This window comes from Aethalodelphis obliquidens, unplaced genomic scaffold (genome assembly GCF_003676395.1).
Source record: "Aethalodelphis obliquidens isolate GAN/ISIS:26980383/991018 unplaced genomic scaffold, ASM367639v1 scaffold43, whole genome shotgun sequence".
NCBI classification, from domain to species: Eukaryota; Metazoa; Chordata; class Mammalia; order Artiodactyla; family Delphinidae; genus Aethalodelphis; species Aethalodelphis obliquidens.
In genome coordinates this window covers 6,224,445-6,244,969 of record NW_020837987.1, presented here as the reverse complement: position 1 = coordinate 6,244,969, position 20,525 = coordinate 6,224,445, and the positions used below count along the sequence as shown (strand labels likewise).

Here is a 20,525-nt window from a genome sequence, read left to right as displayed (position 1 = left end):
TGTCATCTAATTTATGAGAAGGGAGGCAAGAACATACAATGGAGAAAGGAGAGCCTCTTCAATAAGTGGTGCTGGGAAAACTGGACAGCTACATGTAAAAGAATGAAATTAGAACACTCCCTAACACCATACACAAAAATAAACTCCAAATGGATTAAAGACCTAAATGTAAGACCAGACACTATAAAACTCTTAGAGGAAAACATAGGAAAAACACTGACACAAACCACAGGAAGATCTTTTTTGACCCACCTCCTAGAGTAAAGGAAATAAAAATAAAAATAAACAAATGGAACTTAAAGAAAAAATCCAATTAAAAATTGATGAAAAAAAAAAAAAAAGGGTGGAAGGGGCTTCCCTGGTGGCACAGTGGTTGGGAGTCTGCCTGCCGATGCAGGAGACACGGGTTTGTGCCCCGGTCTGGGAGGATCCCACATGCTGTGGAGCAGCTAGGCCCGTGAGCCATGGCCACTGAGCCTGCGTGTCTGGAGCATTTGCTCCACAGCAGGAGAGGCCACAATGGTGAGAGGCCCGTGTAACACAAAAAAAAAAAAATGGATGGAAGACCTAAATAGACATTTCACCAAGAAAGACATACAGATGGCCAAGAAGCACATGAAAAGATGCTCAACATCACTAATTATTAGAGGAATGCGAATCAAAACTACAATGAGGTATCACCTCATGCCAGTCAGAATGGCTATTATCAAACAATCTAGAAACAATAAATGCTGGAAAGGGTTTGGTGAAAAGAGAACCCTGCTGCACTGTTGGTGGGAATGTAAATTGAAACAACCACTATGGAAAACAGTATGGAGGTTCCTTAAAAAACTAAAAATAGAACTACCATATGACCCAGCAATCCCACTACTAGGCATATACCCTGAGAAAAGTATAATTCAAAAAGAGACATGTACTACAATGTTCACTGCAGCACTATTTACAATAGCCAGGACATGGAACCAACCTAAATGTCCATTGACAAACAAATGGATAAAGAAGATGTGGCACACATATACAATGGAATATTACTCAACCATAAAAAGAAACGAAATTGAGTTATTTGTAGTGAGGTTGATGGACCTAGAGTCTGTTATACAGAGTGAAGTAAGTCAGAAAGAGAAAAACAAATACCATATTCTAACACATATACATGGAATCTAAAAAAAAAAAAAAGGTATTGATGAACCTAGTTGCAGGGCAGGAATAAAGATGCAGACATATAGAATGGACTTGAGGACATGGGGTGGGAGGGGTAAGCTGGGGCGAAGTGAGAGAGTAGCATCGACATATATACACGACCGAATGTAAAGTAGTTAGCTAGTGGGAAGCAGCAGCATAGCACAGAGAGATCAGCTCTGTGCTTTGCAATGACCTAGAGGGGTGGGATAGGAGGATGGGAAGGAGGCTCATGAGGGAGGGGATATAGGGACATATGTATGCATACGGCTGATTCACTTTGGTGTACAACAGAAACTAACACAGTATTGTGAAGCAATTATACTCCAATAAAGATCTATTAAAAAAAAAAGTAAATGACAAATGAAAGAACCATCACAGAGGGTATTTTTTAAATGTTATAAGGCTCATATGCCAACCAATTTGAAAATGTTGACTTATGAATTATTTTCTAGGTAAATAAATACTGAAAACCCTAGAAGCCATAAAAGTTGAAAAATGAACAATTTGCTAGAAAGAGATAAAACTGTCAAAGACTTACCTCCCATGAAACAAAAAATCATAAGAATGCCTATTGCCCAGGTTGTGGCAATAAACCAGGTAATGAACCATGGCTCCTAAAATAAAGATCTGAGTCACGAACCTGGAGCAGGTAAGGTAGAAAATGTGCCCTTGACTGTTGTGACAGAAGCAAGAATGTTTTATAATATTAATGAACTATAACAAAAAGACACAAATCATCAAAGGAGACCACCATTTTGACAATACAATAATCAAAAGAGGGTAAAAAGTACTTTGTGTACCTAAACATGTTAACTAAACAACTAAAAATTTATAGCTAGAATTAATTTTTTAAAAAGGAACAAAAGGGCTTCCCTGGTGGAGCAGTGGTTGAGAGTCTGCCTGCCAATGCAGGGGACACGGGTTCGGGCCCTGGTCTGGGAGGATCCCACGTGCCGCGGAGCGGCTGGGCCCGTGAGCCACAACTACTGAGCCTGCGTGTCTGGAGCTTGTGCTCCGCAACGAGAGAGGTCTCGACAGTGAGAGGCCCGCGCACCGCGATGAGGGGTGGCCCCCGCTCGCCGCAACTAGAGAAAGCCCACACACAGAAGCGAAGACCCAACACAGCCAAAAGTAAATAAATAAATAAATTTAAAAAAAAAAAAAAAAAAAAAAAAGGAACAAAACACATAAAACATGGAAGACCAGAACTCACTTTTAACCAATTCAGGTGTTTGGTCTGGGATAGGGAAGGTATAGGGTGAGCCTGGGAAAGCTTCAGAAAGCAATAGTAAATTCAAAGAATAAAGAATCAAGTCAAAGGTACACAAAAATCCATAAGGAATTAGTATTTATACAGCTAGGCATCAACAAAGACTGTGATGGGCTAAAGTAGACTAAACCAATGAAAATCAACAAATCCATAATGATATGTAAATAAGAGGTCAGAAAATTTCAAGTGCACCATTTGAGGTGGCTAATTAGTTACAATCATATAAAGAGTATAATCAAACACTTGCTGCCTTTTCCATTAGATTTCAAGTTTATCAAGTAGCATGAGGGTAACTAATTAAATGTATTAGAAGGAATGACAGACTTAGTACAACACTGATTTAAATGAAGGTTTTCAATTGTAAAAAGCATTAAGTGAATTCTTCATGAGGAACTGTGTATTCATAGAATGCTAAAGTAGGACCAGAGAGATCCCTTTCTGACCATAATATCTGAATTAGTTCCATTATTCTTCATCCCTTTATTTTGCTTACTTTTCTTCATAGCCCATATCACTATCCATGATATATTTTCTAATCATTTATTTACCTATTTATTATATATCTCACTTACTAGTATGTTAGTTCCATGACATTAAGATCTGTATTGATCTTTCTTACCATTGTACTTATAGGGCTAACACAATATCTGTCTTACTGTACACACTGATTAAGTGTTGATTATAAAAATGACCAAGATTTTTTTGTCAGTGAAGACATTTATGTAAGTCTAAATACAAGAGGAACTAGGGGAAATGTTGGTTGAATTGGGGAAGATCTTAATTTGCTTCCCCAAGTATCAGGCTCTTTTCCCATAGGGGTTTAAAGGGAGTTTCCCCAAAACATCACAGGGGCCAACCTCCTCTTGGACAGGCTGGGCTTTTTACTCTGGTGATGGCTTTTCTTGCTTCATCAAGTCCTCACTCACCTAGCCCCGTTTACTTGTCACATTCCTCGTAACCCTCCAGGACAACTTCCCTTCCACTAATAAGGCAGTCAAAACTGGCTTAGAAATGGAACACTCTGTTTACAACAAAGAAATGTAACATAATATATAGAAATATATAAGAATCATAACCAATTCTAAAAAACACTTTTGAGAATTGGTTAAGTTTTTAATAAATGAGGTTGAAATGAAAGACTTCAGAGAAGATAAATATGAGAAGATTGAAAGAACATTCACCTTAGAGTGACCATAGAATTACAAAGTATAAAGAGAGTAAAAATTTTCTGACCTTTTATTTATGTATCATTATGGATTTGTTGATTTTCATTGGTTTAGTATACTTTAGCCCATCATAGTTTTTGATTGTTAATGGCTAGCTGTATAAATACTTTACCAGACAGGTAAAGAAATGTCTTCTTTTATTTAAACCCATGCTATCTCTTTGCCTTGAGAGGCAGTATGTTGTAACAGCTAAGAATATCAACTTTGGCGTCAGACTGCTTGGGTAAGAAAACCTGCATCTGACACTAACTAGCTAAGTAACCCTGGAGGGGTAGCCTAAATACTCTTTGTCTTAGCAATCTCTTCAAAGAACAATAATGCAAGTAGTATTTATGCCATAGGGTTGTAGAATTAGATAACTCAGTATATTAAAAGGGCTTAAATCGGGGCCTGGTACAAGGCAAGAACTATGTGAGCTGAGAGGAAAACAAGGAGTTTTCTAAAACATTAAAAGGTCCTTGCTGGAATACTGACTTAACGTTAAATGCAAAGTTCTTTAACCCCATAGCAGGTGTAAGACAACACTTGTGTCAGGCAATGAATATGACTTCTATTTGCCAATGTAACAATATAAATTATACAAATTCTTTTAATAATCATAACAACTCAGGACACAGTATCTCAGCTGTTCTCCCAGAAGGTGGGTAAGAAAATAATAAAGAAATTTTAGCAATTCTGGGCTCAAAAAAATATAATAGATATCTCAAAGGATACAGTGTATGTATCCTACAAGTCAAATCCAAGGACTTCCCTGGTGGCACAGTGGTTAAGAATCCACCTACCAATGCAGGAGACATGGGTTCAAGCCCTGGTTTGGGAAGATCCCACATGCCATGGAGCAAATAAACCCATGTGCTGGGGAGAAGGAGGGGAAATTGGCAGAAGAGTAAGACGTGGAGATCACCTTCCTCCCCACAGATATACCAGAAATACATCTACATGGGGAACAACTCCTACAGAACTCCTACTGAACACTGGCAGAAGACCCCAGACCTGCCAAAAGGCAAGAAACTACCCCCGTACCTGGGTAGGGCAAAAGAAAAAATAATAAACAGAGACAAAAGGATAGGGACGGGACCTGCACCACTGGGAGGGAGCTGTGAAGGAGGAAAGGTTTCCACACACTAGGAAGCCCCTTCGCGGGCGGAGACTGTGGGTGGCAGAGGGGGAAAGCTTTGGAGCTGCAGAGGAGAGCAGAGCAACAGGGGTGTGGAGGGCAAAGCAGAGAGATTCCCGCACAGAGGATTGGTGCCAACCGGCACTCACCAGCCCGAGAGGCCTGTCTGCTCACCCGCCGGGGCAGGTGGGGCTGGGAGCTGAGGCTTGGGCTTCAGTCGGAGCGCAGGGAGAGGACTGGGGTTGGCGGCATGAACACAGCCTGCAGAGGGTTAGTGCACCATGGCTAGCTGGGAAGGAGTCGGGGGAAAAGTCTGGAGCTGCTGAAGAGGCAAGAAACTTTTTCTTCCCTCTTTGTTTCGTGGTGCGTGAGGTGAGGGGATTAAGAGCACTGCTTAAAGGTGCTCCAGAGATGGGCGCGAGCCACGGCTAAAAGCACGGACCCCAGAGACGCGCATGAGATGCTAAGGCTGCTGCTGCCGCCACCAAGAAGCCTGTGTGCGAGCACAGGTCACTATCCACACTCCCTTTCTGGGGAGCCTGTGCAGCCCGCCACTGCCAGGGTCCCGGGATCCAGGGACAACTTCCCTGGGAGAACGAACGGCACGCCTCAGGCTGGTGCAAGTCACGTCGGCCTCTGCCGCTGCAGGCTCACCCCGCACTCCGTACCCCTCCCTCCCCCCAGCCTGAGTGAGCCAGAGCCCCCAAAGCAGCTGCTCCTTTAACCCCATCCTATCTGAGCGAAGAACAGACGCCCTCCAGCGACCTACACGCAGAGGCGGGGCCAAATCCAAAGCTGAACCCCGGGAGCTGTGCAAACAAAGAAGAGAAAGGGAAATCTCTCCCAGCAGACTCAGAAGCAGCAGATTAAAGCTCCACAATCAACTTGATGTACCTGCATCTGTGGAATACATGAATAGACAACGAATCATCCCAAATTGAGGAGGTGGACTTTGAGAGCAAGATTTATGATTTTTTTCCCCTTTTCCTCTTTATCCGTGTGGAAGAAAGGCTCTTGGTGCTGCAGCCAGGAGTCAGTGCTGTGCCTCTGAGGTGGGAGAGCCAAGTTCAGGACACTGGTCCACAAGAGACCTCCCAGCTCCAAATAATATCAAGCAGCGAAAATCTCCCAGAGCTCTCCATCTCAACACCAGCACCCAGCTTCACTCAACGACCAGCAAGCTACAGTGCAGGACAACCTATACCAAACAGCTAGCAACACAGGAACACAACCCCACCCATTAGCAGAGAGGCTGCCTAAAATCATAATAAGTCCACAGGCACCCCAAAACACACCACCAGACGTGGACCTGCCCACCAGAAAGACAAGATCCAGCCTCAACCACCAGAACACAGGCACTAGTCCCCTCCACCAGGAAGCCTACACAACCCACTGAACCAACCTTAGCCACTGGGGACAGACACCAAAAACAACGGGAACTACGAACCTGCAGCCTGCAAAAAGGAGACCCCAAACACAGTAAGATAAGCAAAATGAGAAGACAGAAAAACACACAGCAGATGAAGGAGCAAGATAAAAACCCACCATACCTAACAAATGAAGAGGAAATAGGCAGTCTACCTGAAAAAAATTCAGAATAATGATAGTAAAGATGATCCCAAATCTTGGAAATAGAATAGACAAAATGCAAGAAACATTAAACAAGGACTTAGAAGAACTAAAGATGAAACAAGCAAGGATGAACAACACAATAAATGAAATTTAAAATACTCTAGAAGGGATCAATAGCAGAATAACTGAGGCAGAAGAACGGATAAGTGACCTGGAAGATAAAATAGTGGAAATAACTACTACAGAGCAGAATAAAGAAAAAAGAGTGAAAAGAACTGAGGACAGTCTCAGAGACCTCTGGGACAACATTAAACGCACCAACATTCGAATTATAGGGGTTCCAGAAGAAGAAGAGAAAAAGAAAGGGACTGAGAAAATATTTGAAGAGATTATAGTTGAAAACTTCCCTAATATGGGAAAGGAAATAGTTAATCAAGTCCAGGAAGCACAGAGAGTCCCATACAGGATAAATTCAAGGAGAAATATGCCAAGACACATAGTAATCAAACTGTCAAAAATTAAATACAAAGAAAACATATTAAAAGCAGCAAGGGATAAACAACAAATAACACACAAGGGAATACCCATAAGCTTAACAGCTGATCTTTCAGCAGAAACTCTGCAAGCCAGAAGGGAGTGGCAGGACATCTTTAAAGTGATGAAGGAGAAAAACCTGCAACCAAGATTACTCTACCCAGCAAGGATCTCATTCAGATTTGATGGAGAAATTAAAATCTTTACAGACAAGCAAAAGCTGAGAGAGTTCAGCACCACCAAACCAGCTTTACAACAAATGCTAAAGGAACTTCTCTAGGCAAGAAACACAAGAGAAGGAAAAGATCTACAATAACGAACCCAAAACAATTAAGAAAATGGGAATAGGAACATACATATCGATAATTACCTTAAATGTAAATGGACTAAATGCTCCCACCAAAAGACACAGACTGGCTGAATGGATACAAAAACAAGACCCATATATATGCTGTCTACAAGAGACCCAGTTCAGACCTAGAGGCACATACAGACTGAAAGTAAGGGGATGAAAAAAGATATTCCATGCAAATGGAAACCAAAAGAAAGCTGGAGTAGCAATTCTCATATGACACAAAATAGACTTTAAAATAAAGTCTATTAGAAGAGACAAAGAAGGACACTACCTAATGATCAAGGGATCTATCCAAGACGAAGATATAACAATTGTAAATATTTATGCACCCAACATAGGAGCACCTCAATACATAAGGCAAATACTAACAGCCATAAAAGGGGAAATCGACAGTAACACATTCATAGTAGGGGACTTTAACACCCCACTTTCCCCAATGGACAGATCATCCAAAATGAAAATAAATAAGGAAACACAAGCTTTAACTGATACATTAAACAAGATGGACTTAATTGATATTTATAGGACAGTCCATCCAAAAACAACAGAATACACATTTTTCTCTAGTGCTCATGGAACATTCTCCAGGATAGATCATATCTTGGGTCACAGATCAAGCCCTGGTAAATTTTAGAAAATTGAAATTGTATCAAGTATCTTTTCTGACCACAACACTATGAGACTAGACATCAATTACAGGAAAAGATCTGTAAAAAATACAAACACATGGAGGCTAAACAATACACTACTTAATAACGAAATGATCACTGAAGAAATCAAAGAGGAAATCAAAAAATACCTAGAAACAAATGACAATGGAGACACGACAACACAAAACCTATGGGATGCAGCAAAAGCAGTTCTAAGAGGGAAGTTTATAGCAGTACAATCCTACCTTAAGAAACAGGAAACATCTCAAATAAACAATCTAACCTTGCACCTAAAACAATTAGGGAAAGAAGAACAAAAAAACCCCAAAGTTAGCAGAAGGAAAGAAATCATAAAAATCAGATCAGAAATAAATGAAAAAGAAATGAAGGAAACGATAGCAAAGATCAATAAAACTAAAAGCTGGTTCTTTGAGAAGACAAACAAAATTGATAAACCACTAGGCAGACTCATCAAGAAAAAAAGGGAGCAGACTCAAATCAATAGAATTAGAAATGAAAAAGGAGAAGTAACAACTGACACCGCAGAAATACAAAAGATCATGAGGGATTACTACAAGCAACTCTATGCCAATAAAATGGACAACCTGGAAGAAATGGACAAATTCTTAGAAATGCACAATGTGCCAAGACTGAATCAGGAAGAAATAGGAAATATGAACAGACCAATCACAAGCACTGAAATTGAAACTGTGATTAAAAATCTTCCAACAAACAAAAGCCCAGGACCAGATGGCTTCACAGGTGAATTCTATCAAACATTTAGAGAAGAGCTAACACCTATCCTTCTCAAACTCTTCCAAAATATAGCAGAGGGAGGAACACTCCCAAACTTATTCTATGAGGCCACCATCACCTTGATACCAAAACCAGACAAGGATGCCACAAAGAAAGAAAACTACAGGCCAATATCACTGATGAACATAGATGCAAACATCCTCAACAAAATACTAGCAAACAGAATCCAACAGCACATTAAAAGGATGATACACCATGATCAAGTGGGGTTTATTCCAGGAATGCAAGGATTCTTCAATATATGCAAATCAATCAATGTGATAAACCATATTAACAAATTGAAGGAGAAAAACCATATGATCATCTCAACAGATGCAGAGAAAGCTTTCGACAAAATTCAACACCCATTTATGATAAAAACCCTGCAGAAAGTAGGCATAGAGGGAACTTTTCTCAACATAATAAAGGCCATATATGACAAACCCACAGCCAACAGCATCCTCAATGGTGAAAAACTGAAACCATTTCCACTAAGATCAGGAAAAAGACAAGGTTGCCCACTCTCACCACTCTTATTCAACATAGTTTTGTAAGTTTTAGCCACAGCAATCAGAGAAAAAAAGGAAATAAAAGGAATCCAAATTGGAAAAGGAGAAGTAAAGCTGTCACTGTTTGCAAATGACATGATACTATACATAGAGAATCCTAAAGATGCTACCAGAAAACTACTAGAGCTAATCAATGAATTTGGTAAAGTAGCAGGATACAAAATTAATGCACAGAAATCTCTGGCATTCCTATACACTAATGATGAAAAATCTTAACATGAAATCAAGAAATCACTCCCATTTACCACTGCAACAAAAAGAATAAAATACCTAGGAATAAACCTACCTAAGGAGACAAAAGACCTGTATGCAGAAAATTATAAGACACTGATGAAAGAAATTAAGGATGATACAAAGAGATGGAGAGATATACCATGTTCTTAGATTGGAAGAATCAACATTGTGAAAATGACTCTACTACCCAAAGCAATCTACAGATTCAATGCAATCCCCATCAAACTACCACTGGCATTTTTCACAGAACTAGAACAAAAAATTTCACAATTTGTATGGAAACACTAAAGATCCTGCATAGCCAAAGCAATCTTGAGAACGAAAAATGGAGCTGGAGGAATCAGGCTCCCTGACTTCAGACTATACTACAAAGCTACAGTAATCAAGAGAGTATGGTACTGGCACAAAAACAGAAAGATAGATGAATGGAACAGGATAGAAAGCCCAGAGATAAACCCACGCACATATGGTCACCTTATCTTTGATAAAGGAGGCAGGAATGTACAGTGGAGAAAGGACAGCATCTTCAATAACTGGTGCTGGGAAAACTGGACAGGTACATGTAAAAGTATGAGATTATATCACTCCCTAACACCATACACAAAAACAAGCTCAAAATGGGTTAAAGACCTAAATGTAAGGCCAGAAACTATCAAACTCTTAGATGAAAACATAGGCAAAACCCTCTATGACATAAATCACAGCAAGACCCTTTTTTACCCACCTCCTAGAGAAATGGAAATAAAAACAAAAATAAACAAATGGGACCTAATGAAACTTACAAGCTTTTGCACAGCAAAGGAAACCATAAACAAGACCAAAAGACAACCCTCAGAATGGGAGAAAATATTTGCAAATGAAGCAACCGACAAAGGATTAATCTCCAAAATTTATAAGCAGCTCATGCAGCTCAAACACAATAAAACAAACAACCCAATCCAAAAATGGGCAGAAGACCTAAATAGACATTTCTCCAAAGAAGAAATACAGACTGCCAACAAACACATGAAAGCACGCTCAACATCATTAACCATTAGAGAAATGCAAATCAAAACTACAATGAGATATCATCTCACACCAGTCAGAATGGCCATCATCAAAAAATCTGCAAACAATAAATGCTGGAGATGGTGTGGAGAAAAGGGAACACTCTTGCACTGTTGGTGGAATTGTGAATTGGTACAGCCACGGAGAACAGTATGGAGGTGCCTTAAAAAACTAAAAATAGAACTACCATACGACCCAGCAATCCCACTACTGGGCATATACCCTGAGAAAACCATAATTCAAAAAGAGTCATGTACCAAAATGTTCATTGCAGCTCTATTTACAATAGCTCGAGATGGAAACAACCTAAGTGTCCATCATCGGATGAATGGATAAAGAAGATGTGGCACATATATACAATGAAATATTACTGAGCCATAAAAAGAAACGAAATTGAGCTATTTGTAATGAGGTGGATGGACCTAGAGTCTGTCATACAGAGTGAAGTAAGTCAGAAAGAGAAAGACAAATACCGTATGCTAACACATATATATGGAAGTGAAGAAAAAGAAAATGTCATGAAGAACCTAGGGGTAAGACAGGAATAAAGACACAGACCTACTAGAGAATGGACTTGAGGATATGGGGAGGGGGAAGGGTGAACTGTGACAAAGCGAGAGAGAGGAATGGACATATATACACTACCAAATGTAAGGCAGATAGCTAGTGGAAAGCAGCCGCATAGCACAGGGAGATCAGCTTGGTGCTTTGTGACCACCTAGAGGGGTGGGATAGGGAGGGTGGGAGGGAGGGAGACACAAGAGGGAAGAGATATGCGAACATATGTATGTGTATAACTGATTCACTTTGTTATAAAGCAGAAACTAACACACCATTTTAAAGCAATCATACTAATAAAGATGTAAAAAAAAAACCAAAAAACCCATGTGCCACAACTACTGAGCCTGTGCTCTACAGCCTGCAAGCCACAACTACTGAGCCCTCGTGCCACAACTACTGAAGCCTGCGTGCCTAGAGCCCATGCTCCACAATAAGAGAAGCCACAGCAATGGGAAGCATGCGCACTGCACTGAAAAGTAGTTCCCCACTCAATGCAACTAGAGAAAGCCTACACGCAGCAACAAAGTCCCAACACAGCCAAAAATAAATGAAGGTAGAAATTATAAGAGACTGAGAAGGGACTTCATAGAAATTACATGAAGTTTCTTAAAAGATAGCTGTGAGTTCACTGAATGTCAACTGATATTCTATAGAACATATTCTAAATTATGTAAACAGCTAAATTTACCCAGTGAGACCAAGTTGCTGTAATTTTCCATCATCACATCCCAGTACAAGTCCCTCTGAGCAGAATCCAGATACTCCCATTCCTCCTGAGAGAAGCTGATGACCACATCCCTGAATGTCACCAATTCCTGAAACAACAAACCACATAAGTAAAATTGAAGGAAACATTTTTGAGTAAAAGATAAGAAATAAAGAATTGAATTAAACTATTTTATATAGAATGGATAAACAATAAGGGACTACTGTATAGCACAGGGAACTATATTCAATATCCTGTAATAAACCATAATGGAAAAGAATATGAAAAAGAATATATATCTATATAACTGAATCACTTTGCTGTACAACAGAAATTAACACAACATTGTAAATCAACTATACTTCAATAATATAAATTTAAAAAAAAAGAAAAAGAATTGTATTACAGGAAGGGGTCTAATAGTAAGTACATCGGCCAGGGGTAGAAGCCTATGGTATGGGAAGTAAGGAAATTAATGCTTCCAAACCAGACTATCTACAGGTCTTTAAAGAATCCTTTTGATTCAGAGAAATCTTCCTGCATGCTATGGGATTTCTTAGCTAAGCACGTCTGGAAATAAACAAAATAATCAATTTACAAATTAAAAGAAATAGTGTATACATGAACGCTGCATGCTACATGCCTGCTGAATGTATTATCAATAATAGTGAATTTCTACATCCTCGTTCCTCTGTAAAGGAAAAATATCTAGCTTAGAAAATGGGATATGAACAATATTTAAAATTTTCTTACAACCCCAAGTTCATCACTGTTAATCACCATTTCACATTATATAAGAATTATAACTTCTAATGAAAAATTATTTATTAAATGCTTTTTAGTGGCTACAGAGTAGTCTGCTTGGTGGAAATATATCAGCCTTAATTATATTTAGACATATAAGTTGGATAAGATCTCCTCCAATTCTGAAATCTATAGTAATCTATTTATGTCTGACTGAGACTAGTCAACATCAAATCCAGTCTACCTGGAAAAATAGGTCTGTTCAGAAGTACAGACTTTGCCCATATGTCATCAAATGGATCCATTTGCTCTTTCTCTCTACCCAAGAGTATGAAAAAGGCTGGTAAATGCCTCCATCTAGGGATTCCATTTCTACCCTATAGCTGCTCTGAACAAAACACTGAACACACATAGGAATGTTGAACATTATTTGGAGAATAGATAGGCACATAGGAGGTACTGTGTGCTGTTTGAATCCAACTCTCACTAGAAAGTGAAAATGGGGATTTTTATGGGGATGTGGGGTAGGCTCTTAGGGCTGCTTTCTGGGAAGATTCAGACAAATGACATGTTCACAAAGGAGAGAGAAATAGCAACTTACATGGTCCATGGTTAGAACTGTAAAGAATTGATCAGGGAATTCCACTTCTGGTATGACAGCATGAGGAGCTCCACCGACATGCTCCCCATTGAAACTGGTAAAAATTATATATAAAAACATAGAGCAAATGAAGAAACATTTGTAAATCTACTAAAACTTATTAAGAACTGTGAAAGTCTGCAGTATCTTAATCTAACCTGCACCCTTCCTTGTCCATCCCATCCTAGTGAGAAAAAGATTCCACTGCAAACTAGTACAGTCAAGGACACAAACTTCCTCACCACTCATGCCCTGTTCCCAGTCAGATAACTATCTTCCTGGGAGGAGTAGAACATCAGCATTTCTCATTCTGCCCCCAGCTACCTGTTGCTCAGGCAAATGCAACAAAGGAATGGAGATTTTCTTCTGCCTAGTAGCCACACAAGAATTGTATGTTGTACCATGGGTGTGGCACTGCTGAGAATACTGGGGTTCCAACTGTCTTTGCCTTGGCTCATAGGGCAGGAGTTCCATGCCACGAGAGGCAAGTTGAGACCTAGGACTGCTGCCCAATCCCCTCCAGAGCCCTCTCCAAAGGAACTGCCTTCATTTGCAACAGAGTGTGAAGAAGTTCAAGGGTAAGGACATTCTCAAAAACACTGGAAATTTTGGTGAAAGGCTATTGCAAGAAGATTGAAAAATTCATTGGAGTTAAATGCTAAACTGTAAGCTGGCTAGTTTGTCAGAAAGGATCAGAGAAAGATACTTGGGGAGGCCTTCCTATTGTCAGAACAAATCTCAGACACTGACCTTATTTCATTAGTCTGCGAAGCAGTGTAACCCCACAGCATTACTGAAGACAATAGTGCTATAGGTCACAATCAGTGGATCCTAACAGCTTGGTGTGGTCAGGTAAAGAGACACTCGAAGACAGCCCTGTCAAAACCACTGTCATCCAAGGGTAACTGTGGTAATAGCAAAGTCTATACCCCAAGGAGCAACATCAGAGATTTACACTATGGGTGAGATAGATTTCACTTCATTAATCTAGCCAGTCACTAAATAAGAAAGCAAATAACAATAACAGGCCTGGGGAGAAGAAGTAGACAAAAGTACCAGAGTTACAACTATCTAAAATATCTACTTTCCACAAACAAGAGACAGGTGAAGAAATAGGAAAATATAACCCATAAACCAAAAACACTAAAGCCAAAACCAAACAGACAACAGAAACTGCCTGTGAGAAAGCAACCAGATTTAACAAAGACTTCAAAGTAGCCATTATAAATATGTTCAATAAACAAAGGAACCCATGCTTAAAGTAAATGAAGGTATGATCACAATGTCATATCAAATAAAGAATCAGTGAAGAGATAGAAGTTATTTAATATCACCAGATGGAAATTCTGGAGTTGAAAAGTATTAACTGAAATGAAAATTTCACTAGAGTAACTCAACTGTAGATGTGAACTGGGCAGAAAAAAAAGTACTAGAAAACTTAAAGATAACATGATAGAGATCATGCAATCTGAAGAACAAAGGAAGAAAACACAAGGAAGAAAAATGAAAAGAGCATCAGAGAAATGTTGGACACCATTAAGCATACGCATGTAATAAGTGTAACAGAAAAGAGGAAAGGCGCATTTTAATATATTCAAATAAATAATGGATGAAAAGTTTCCAGGACTTCTCTGGTGGTCCAGTGGTAAAGAATCTGCCTTCCAATACAGGGGACACGGGTGTGAGCCCTGGTCTGGGAAGATCTCACATGCCGTGGAGCAACTAAGCCCGTACGCCACAACAACTGAGCCTGTGCTCTAGAGCCCGCGAGCCACAACTACTGAAGCCCGCACACCTAGAACTCGTGCTCTGCAACAAGAGAAGCCACCGCAATGAGAAGGCTGCGCACTGCAACGAAGAGTAGCCCCTGCTCGCCGCAACTAGAGAAAGCCTGCACGCAGCAACAAAAGACCAAGTGCAGCCAAAAATAAATTAAAAATTTTTTTAAAATCAACTGTATAAAGTAATTCATATATATGTATACACATACATAAATATTATATACATGGGCTTCCCTGGTGGCGCAGTGGTTGAGAGTCCGCCTGCCGATGCAGGGGACACGGATTCGTGCCCCGGTCTGGGAAGATTCCACGTGCCGCGGAGAGGCTGGGCCCGTGAGCCATGGCCACTGAGCCTGTGCGTCCGGATCCTGTGCTCCGCAGCGGGAGAGGCCACAACAGTGAGAGCCCCGCGTACCGCAAAAAATATATATATATATATTATATACATATATATACACACACATAACAGGTATTATTGGGCCTGCAACATATATAAATGTAGTATGTTCGACAATAATAACACAAAGGAGATAGGTAGAAGAAAAGCTTCATTGGGCAAAGGAAACGAATCCAGATGGTAATCTGAATCCACAGGTTCAAATAAACAGAATGAAAAGTGATAAACAGGATTAATATAACAAAGCTACATATCATCTATAGCTGTTTATGTGCTACAATGGTAGAGTTGAGTAGGTGTGACAGAGACTGTGTAATCCACAAAGCCTAAAATATTTAATATCTGTCCTTTACAGAAAAAAAAAAACTTGTTAACCCCTACTGTAGAAGTTAGTTTATGCATTTTTCACCTGTTACAACTGTAAACCCCTTGTTGTTGAGTGTAAACTATTTCAGTTACTTTGGGCAACTATTTGACACAATCTACTAAAAAAAACATATATACTGTGACTTAGCAATTCCACTCTTGTGTATATGCCCAACAGAAATTAGTTTTTCCATCCAAAAAGTATGTAAAAGAATTATTTTAGCTGCATTTCTTTATACTGTCCTGAAACTGTTAACAACCCAAACATCCATCAACAGAAGTAGGGAAAAATTAAATGAGATACATTCCTATAGTGGAAGATTACTTAAGAATAAAACTGAACAAACAGCAGATGATTTTCATAAACATGAGGTTGAGCAAAAGAGGGCAGAAAAAAATGTACATAATGGGGGACTTCCCTGGCTGTCCAGTAGTTAAGACTCTGTGCTTCCACTGCAGGGGGTGCAGGTTCGATCCCTAGTTGGGAAACCAAGATCCCACATGCCACACAGCACGGCAAAAAAAAAAAAAAAAAAGTACATAATGTACGATTCTATTTATATGAACTTCCAAATTAGTTAAAACTTATCTATTGTAATAGTGAAAAGAATATTGGTTACCTTTGTTGGGGGTAAAGGCAAGTTGGTAATGACTGGAAGGAAACAGAAGGGAGCATCCTGGAGTGTTGGAAATATGCTGTATCTTAGCTGTGTAATGGCTTCATAGATATACATAAATGTTAAAAACAATCCAGTTTTAGAATATGGTTTGTATAGTTTACACTAAGTTACATCTCAGAAAAAAACCAAACCCACAAAGTGGCACAGCTGAGTTTTGAACTCATATTCCTCTTACTACAAAGCCAGTTCTAACTCTCATTCTTGTCTCTTTAGTTCAGAATTTCTTCTTTATGGATTGAAATCTGAGCATGGGTAGTAGTTCACTGGCAAGTTAGAAACAATCTATAACCTACCAAAATTTACTAAAGCATGAAAGTTATTAAATAAATCCATTCATGTTCATGGATATCTCATGGGTGCAGTAAACAATGAACTCAATGGGTCTGGAGTACCCAAACCCTGCTCTTTCCAAAGAAAGGAATGGCCCTTGAACAGCTCCTGGGAGACAACCTCTGAGCCCTTACAATATCCTGCTTGATAAGAGCATATCTGGGCTATGCCAGAGAGATAATTTATGCTATAAATGCGATTTATGGTAAACACCTATTTTTGTTGGCCAGGGGTCCTGGGATGCACTGTATCAATTTGACCTCTGTAGCAGCTAAGCCTAGTCACACAGTTACTCCATGACTGTGTGACTCACTCTCAATAAAGAGTCTGGACATCAAGGCTCAGGTGAGTTTCCCTGACCTACTTCACATGTGTTGTTACAAAATGGTGCTGGCAGAATTTAGTGCTGTCTATATGACTCCACTGGAAGCTCACAACTAGTTTCTCCTGGATTTTTCTCTTTGCTGATCTTAATCTGTATCCTTTGACTGTAATAAACCATGAACACAAGCACAACAGTTTTTCTGGATTTTGTGAGTCCTAGCAAATCGTCAATCTGAGGATGGTTTTGGTAAACCCTGACAATCCATGGCTTTAGTATATGTTGGTAAAAACCTAACAGCCTTGGGTTTGTCTCCATGACATCTCTCCTCATCAACTTCAAATGCATGTCATCCAATTTCTTTAATGATCATTATCATACCCTACTATACTTTTAGTCCTATTCGCAGTTTATATTATGTGATCAGTTATAAACAAGTTAAGGGACAGCAACTATGTCTCTTTAATGCTAATATCCACACCAATAACATGAATAAAATTGGCATATTATAGGCATTTAATAAATATTTAATCTGTAAATGCAACTTCTGGAAATTTTTCCTTAAGTAACATAAAAAAGTAGACAAAATTCTATTACAATGACCTACATCAGTGTAGTTTATGATAATTCTAAATATCTATGGATAGACAACAGGTTAAAGTGTGGTGAGCTATATGTTAGCAATATCTATGCAGTATTTAACAATGATAACATTGATTCATATTAAATGTTGGGGGAAAATATTTTGATGAATTACTCATCAAACAATCAGATTTTTAAAATCATTGGAGGTTGTGTACTATCATGATAAAGAACATAAAATCTATCATCCAAAATTCAGTTTGCAAATCTTATCTTTGGCTGTTACTGTGTAACCTTTTACTAAGTTACTTAACTGCCTTAATTTCCTCATCAGTAAAATGGAAATAACAATATGACCTACCTCAAAGTGTTGCTGTCTGGACCAAATTAAATAAAAGACATAAAGCATTTTCAGTGCCATATAAAAAGCACCTAATGATACCTAATAAAAGCTGTCTGCTAATTTATGAAATGGTAAAGAATATTTCACATCCCTTGTTTCATTATTTTTTAAAAATTCCCTCTATGCTTCACCTTTGTGCTACAGTGAAATTTGAGATTTTCAGGTCTGTTCTTTCCTATAATGTTAACTCATTTCAGAGTCCAGCCTTGAGATTACAATTTTTCCTCAATAATATTTGTCACAAAGATTCTCAAAAATGAAAGGACATATCTCCTTGACCTCTACACAAAGCTGCAGACATATAACTAGAATCTATCTAATATGTGACAATTTGAGCATAAAGGCTTAATCTTGTTCCCCTGTCCAACACAGAGAGTTACATGCATATTTATTTCTGTTTCTACAAAACTGTCCTTTCAAGTGTAATTTGTATAATGAGGTCTTGTGTGATACCTGGATTTCCCAGATCATTCCTATGTCCTCTGAAAGAAACCACCACTTCTTAAAAAACCATGAATCTCTGATCAGCAGTCTTGATTCATGATTTGTTCTCCTGGTAATTGTTTATTTGATATCTATGTAATCTCCAAAGCTTTGAAAAGTTAGATATGTCAAATCACATGGTGACCACTAGCACTCTCTACTTATGCCTACATGCCTAGAAGTGTGATAAAACTGTGACTTTGTCTCACTTATGTAGCAAATTTATGTAATTCTTTTTGCAGAAACAAAAGAAGAAATACATACACAGGTTCAAAAATTCTCAACAAAATATTAGCAAACTGAATTCAACAATACATTAAAAGGATCATACACCATGACCAAGTGGGATTTATTCCATGGATGCAATGGTTCACCATCCCCAAAACAATTAATGTGATACATCATATTAACAAAATGAGGGATAAAACACATATGATCATCTCAATAGATGCATAAAAAGCATCTGACAAAATTACACATCCATTTATGATAAAAATTCTCAGTAAACTGGATATAGAGGGAACATACCTCAGCATAATAAAGGTCATATATAACAAGTCCACAGCAAATATCATACTTAATGGTGAAAAGCTGAAAGCTTTTCCTCCAAGAACAGGAACAAGACAAGGATACCCACTCTTGCCACTTTCATTCAACACAGTATTAGAAGTCTTAGCCAGAGCAATTACATGTTAAAAAAAAAAAAAAAGAGAGAGAACAGAAAAAAGAAATAAAAGACATCTAAATGAGAAAAGAAGCAAAACTGTCACTATTTGCAGATGTGATATTAGATACAAGAAAAGCCTAATGATTCCACCAAAAAACTATTATAAGTAATAAACAAATATAATAAAGTTGCAGGATACAAAATCAATATACAAAAAATCAGTTGTATTTCTATGGACTAATAATGAACACTCAGAAAGAAAAATTATGAGAACAATCCCGTTTACAAGTGCATCAAAAAGAATAAAATACCTAGGAATAAATTGAGCCAAGGAGGTGAAAGACCTGTACACCAAAAAATATAAGACACTGATGAAAGAAAGTGAAGACGAAATAAATAAATGGAAAGGTAATTCCATGTTCATGGATTGGAAGAATGCTACCCAAAACAACCTACAGATTCAGGGTAATCCCTATCAAAATTCCCATCCAATGGCATCTTTCAGAGAAATAGAAAAAAACAATCCTAAAATTTGTATGGAATCACAAAAGGCCCCAAATAGCCAAAGAAATTTTGAGAGAGAAAAATAAAGCTGGAGGCATCATGCTTCCTGATTCCAAATTATATTACAAAGCTATAGTAATTGAACCAATGTGGTATTGGTTTTTTAAAAAACACACACACAGAGAAAGGAACAGAATAGACAGCCCAGAAATAAACTCAAGTACTTATGGTCAATTTATGACAATGGAGCCAAGAATATACAATGTAGTAAGGACAGTCTCTTCAATAGATAGTGTTGGGAAAATGGACAGCCACATGCAAAAGCATGAAACTAGACCACTATTTTGCACCATACACAAAACTCAAAATGGATTAAAGACTTGAACATAAAACCTGAAAACATAAAACTCCTAGAAGATAATACAGTGGGTAAGCAACTTGATATCCTTCTTGGCAGTGATTTTTTTTTTGGATTTAGCACAAAAAAGCAAAAGCAACAAAAGCAGAAAACAAAACAAAACAAACAAGTGGGACTACATCAAACAAAAAAACCATCAGCAAAATGAAAAGGCAACCTTCTAATGGAGAAAATGTTTGCAAATCATATTACTGATAAGGGGTTAATATCCAAAACATACAAAGAACTCATACAACTCAATAGCAAAAAAACAAACAATTCGATTTTAAAAATGGGCAGAGGGTTTGAATAGACATTTTTCCAAGGAAAACATAGATTTCCACCAGATACATGAAAAGGTGCTCAACATCATTAATCATCAGGGAAATGCAAATCAAAACCACAATGAAG

The 20,525-nt window shown here is 38.5% G+C and overlaps 1 protein-coding gene and 1 long non-coding RNA gene across 3 annotated transcripts in view; both read right to left on the bottom strand.

Annotated features, from left to right (window-relative positions):
* LOC113605607 (zinc finger protein 529-like) overlaps positions 1-15,241 on the bottom strand; it is a 49,742-nt gene extending 34,501 nt beyond the window's left edge. The window contains 3 exon segments of the mRNA XM_027079097.1: positions 11,801-11,927; positions 13,164-13,257; positions 15,193-15,241. Coding sequence (XP_026934898.1) covers positions 11,801-11,927; positions 13,164-13,257; positions 15,193-15,209 — 238 coding nt within the window. The 5' untranslated portion in view covers positions 15,210-15,241.
* A 202-nt stretch (positions 15,242-15,443) lies between these two features.
* LOC113605620 (uncharacterized) overlaps positions 15,444-20,525 on the bottom strand; it is a 9,653-nt gene continuing 4,571 nt past the window's right edge. For both annotated transcript variants that reach the window (XR_003427285.1, XR_003427284.1), the window contains exons 3-4: positions 16,367-16,464; positions 15,444-16,223 (exon numbers count right to left, since the gene is read on the bottom strand). This is a non-coding gene — a long non-coding RNA (uncharacterized LOC113605620). The remainder of the gene's footprint in view (positions 16,224-16,366; positions 16,465-20,525) is intronic.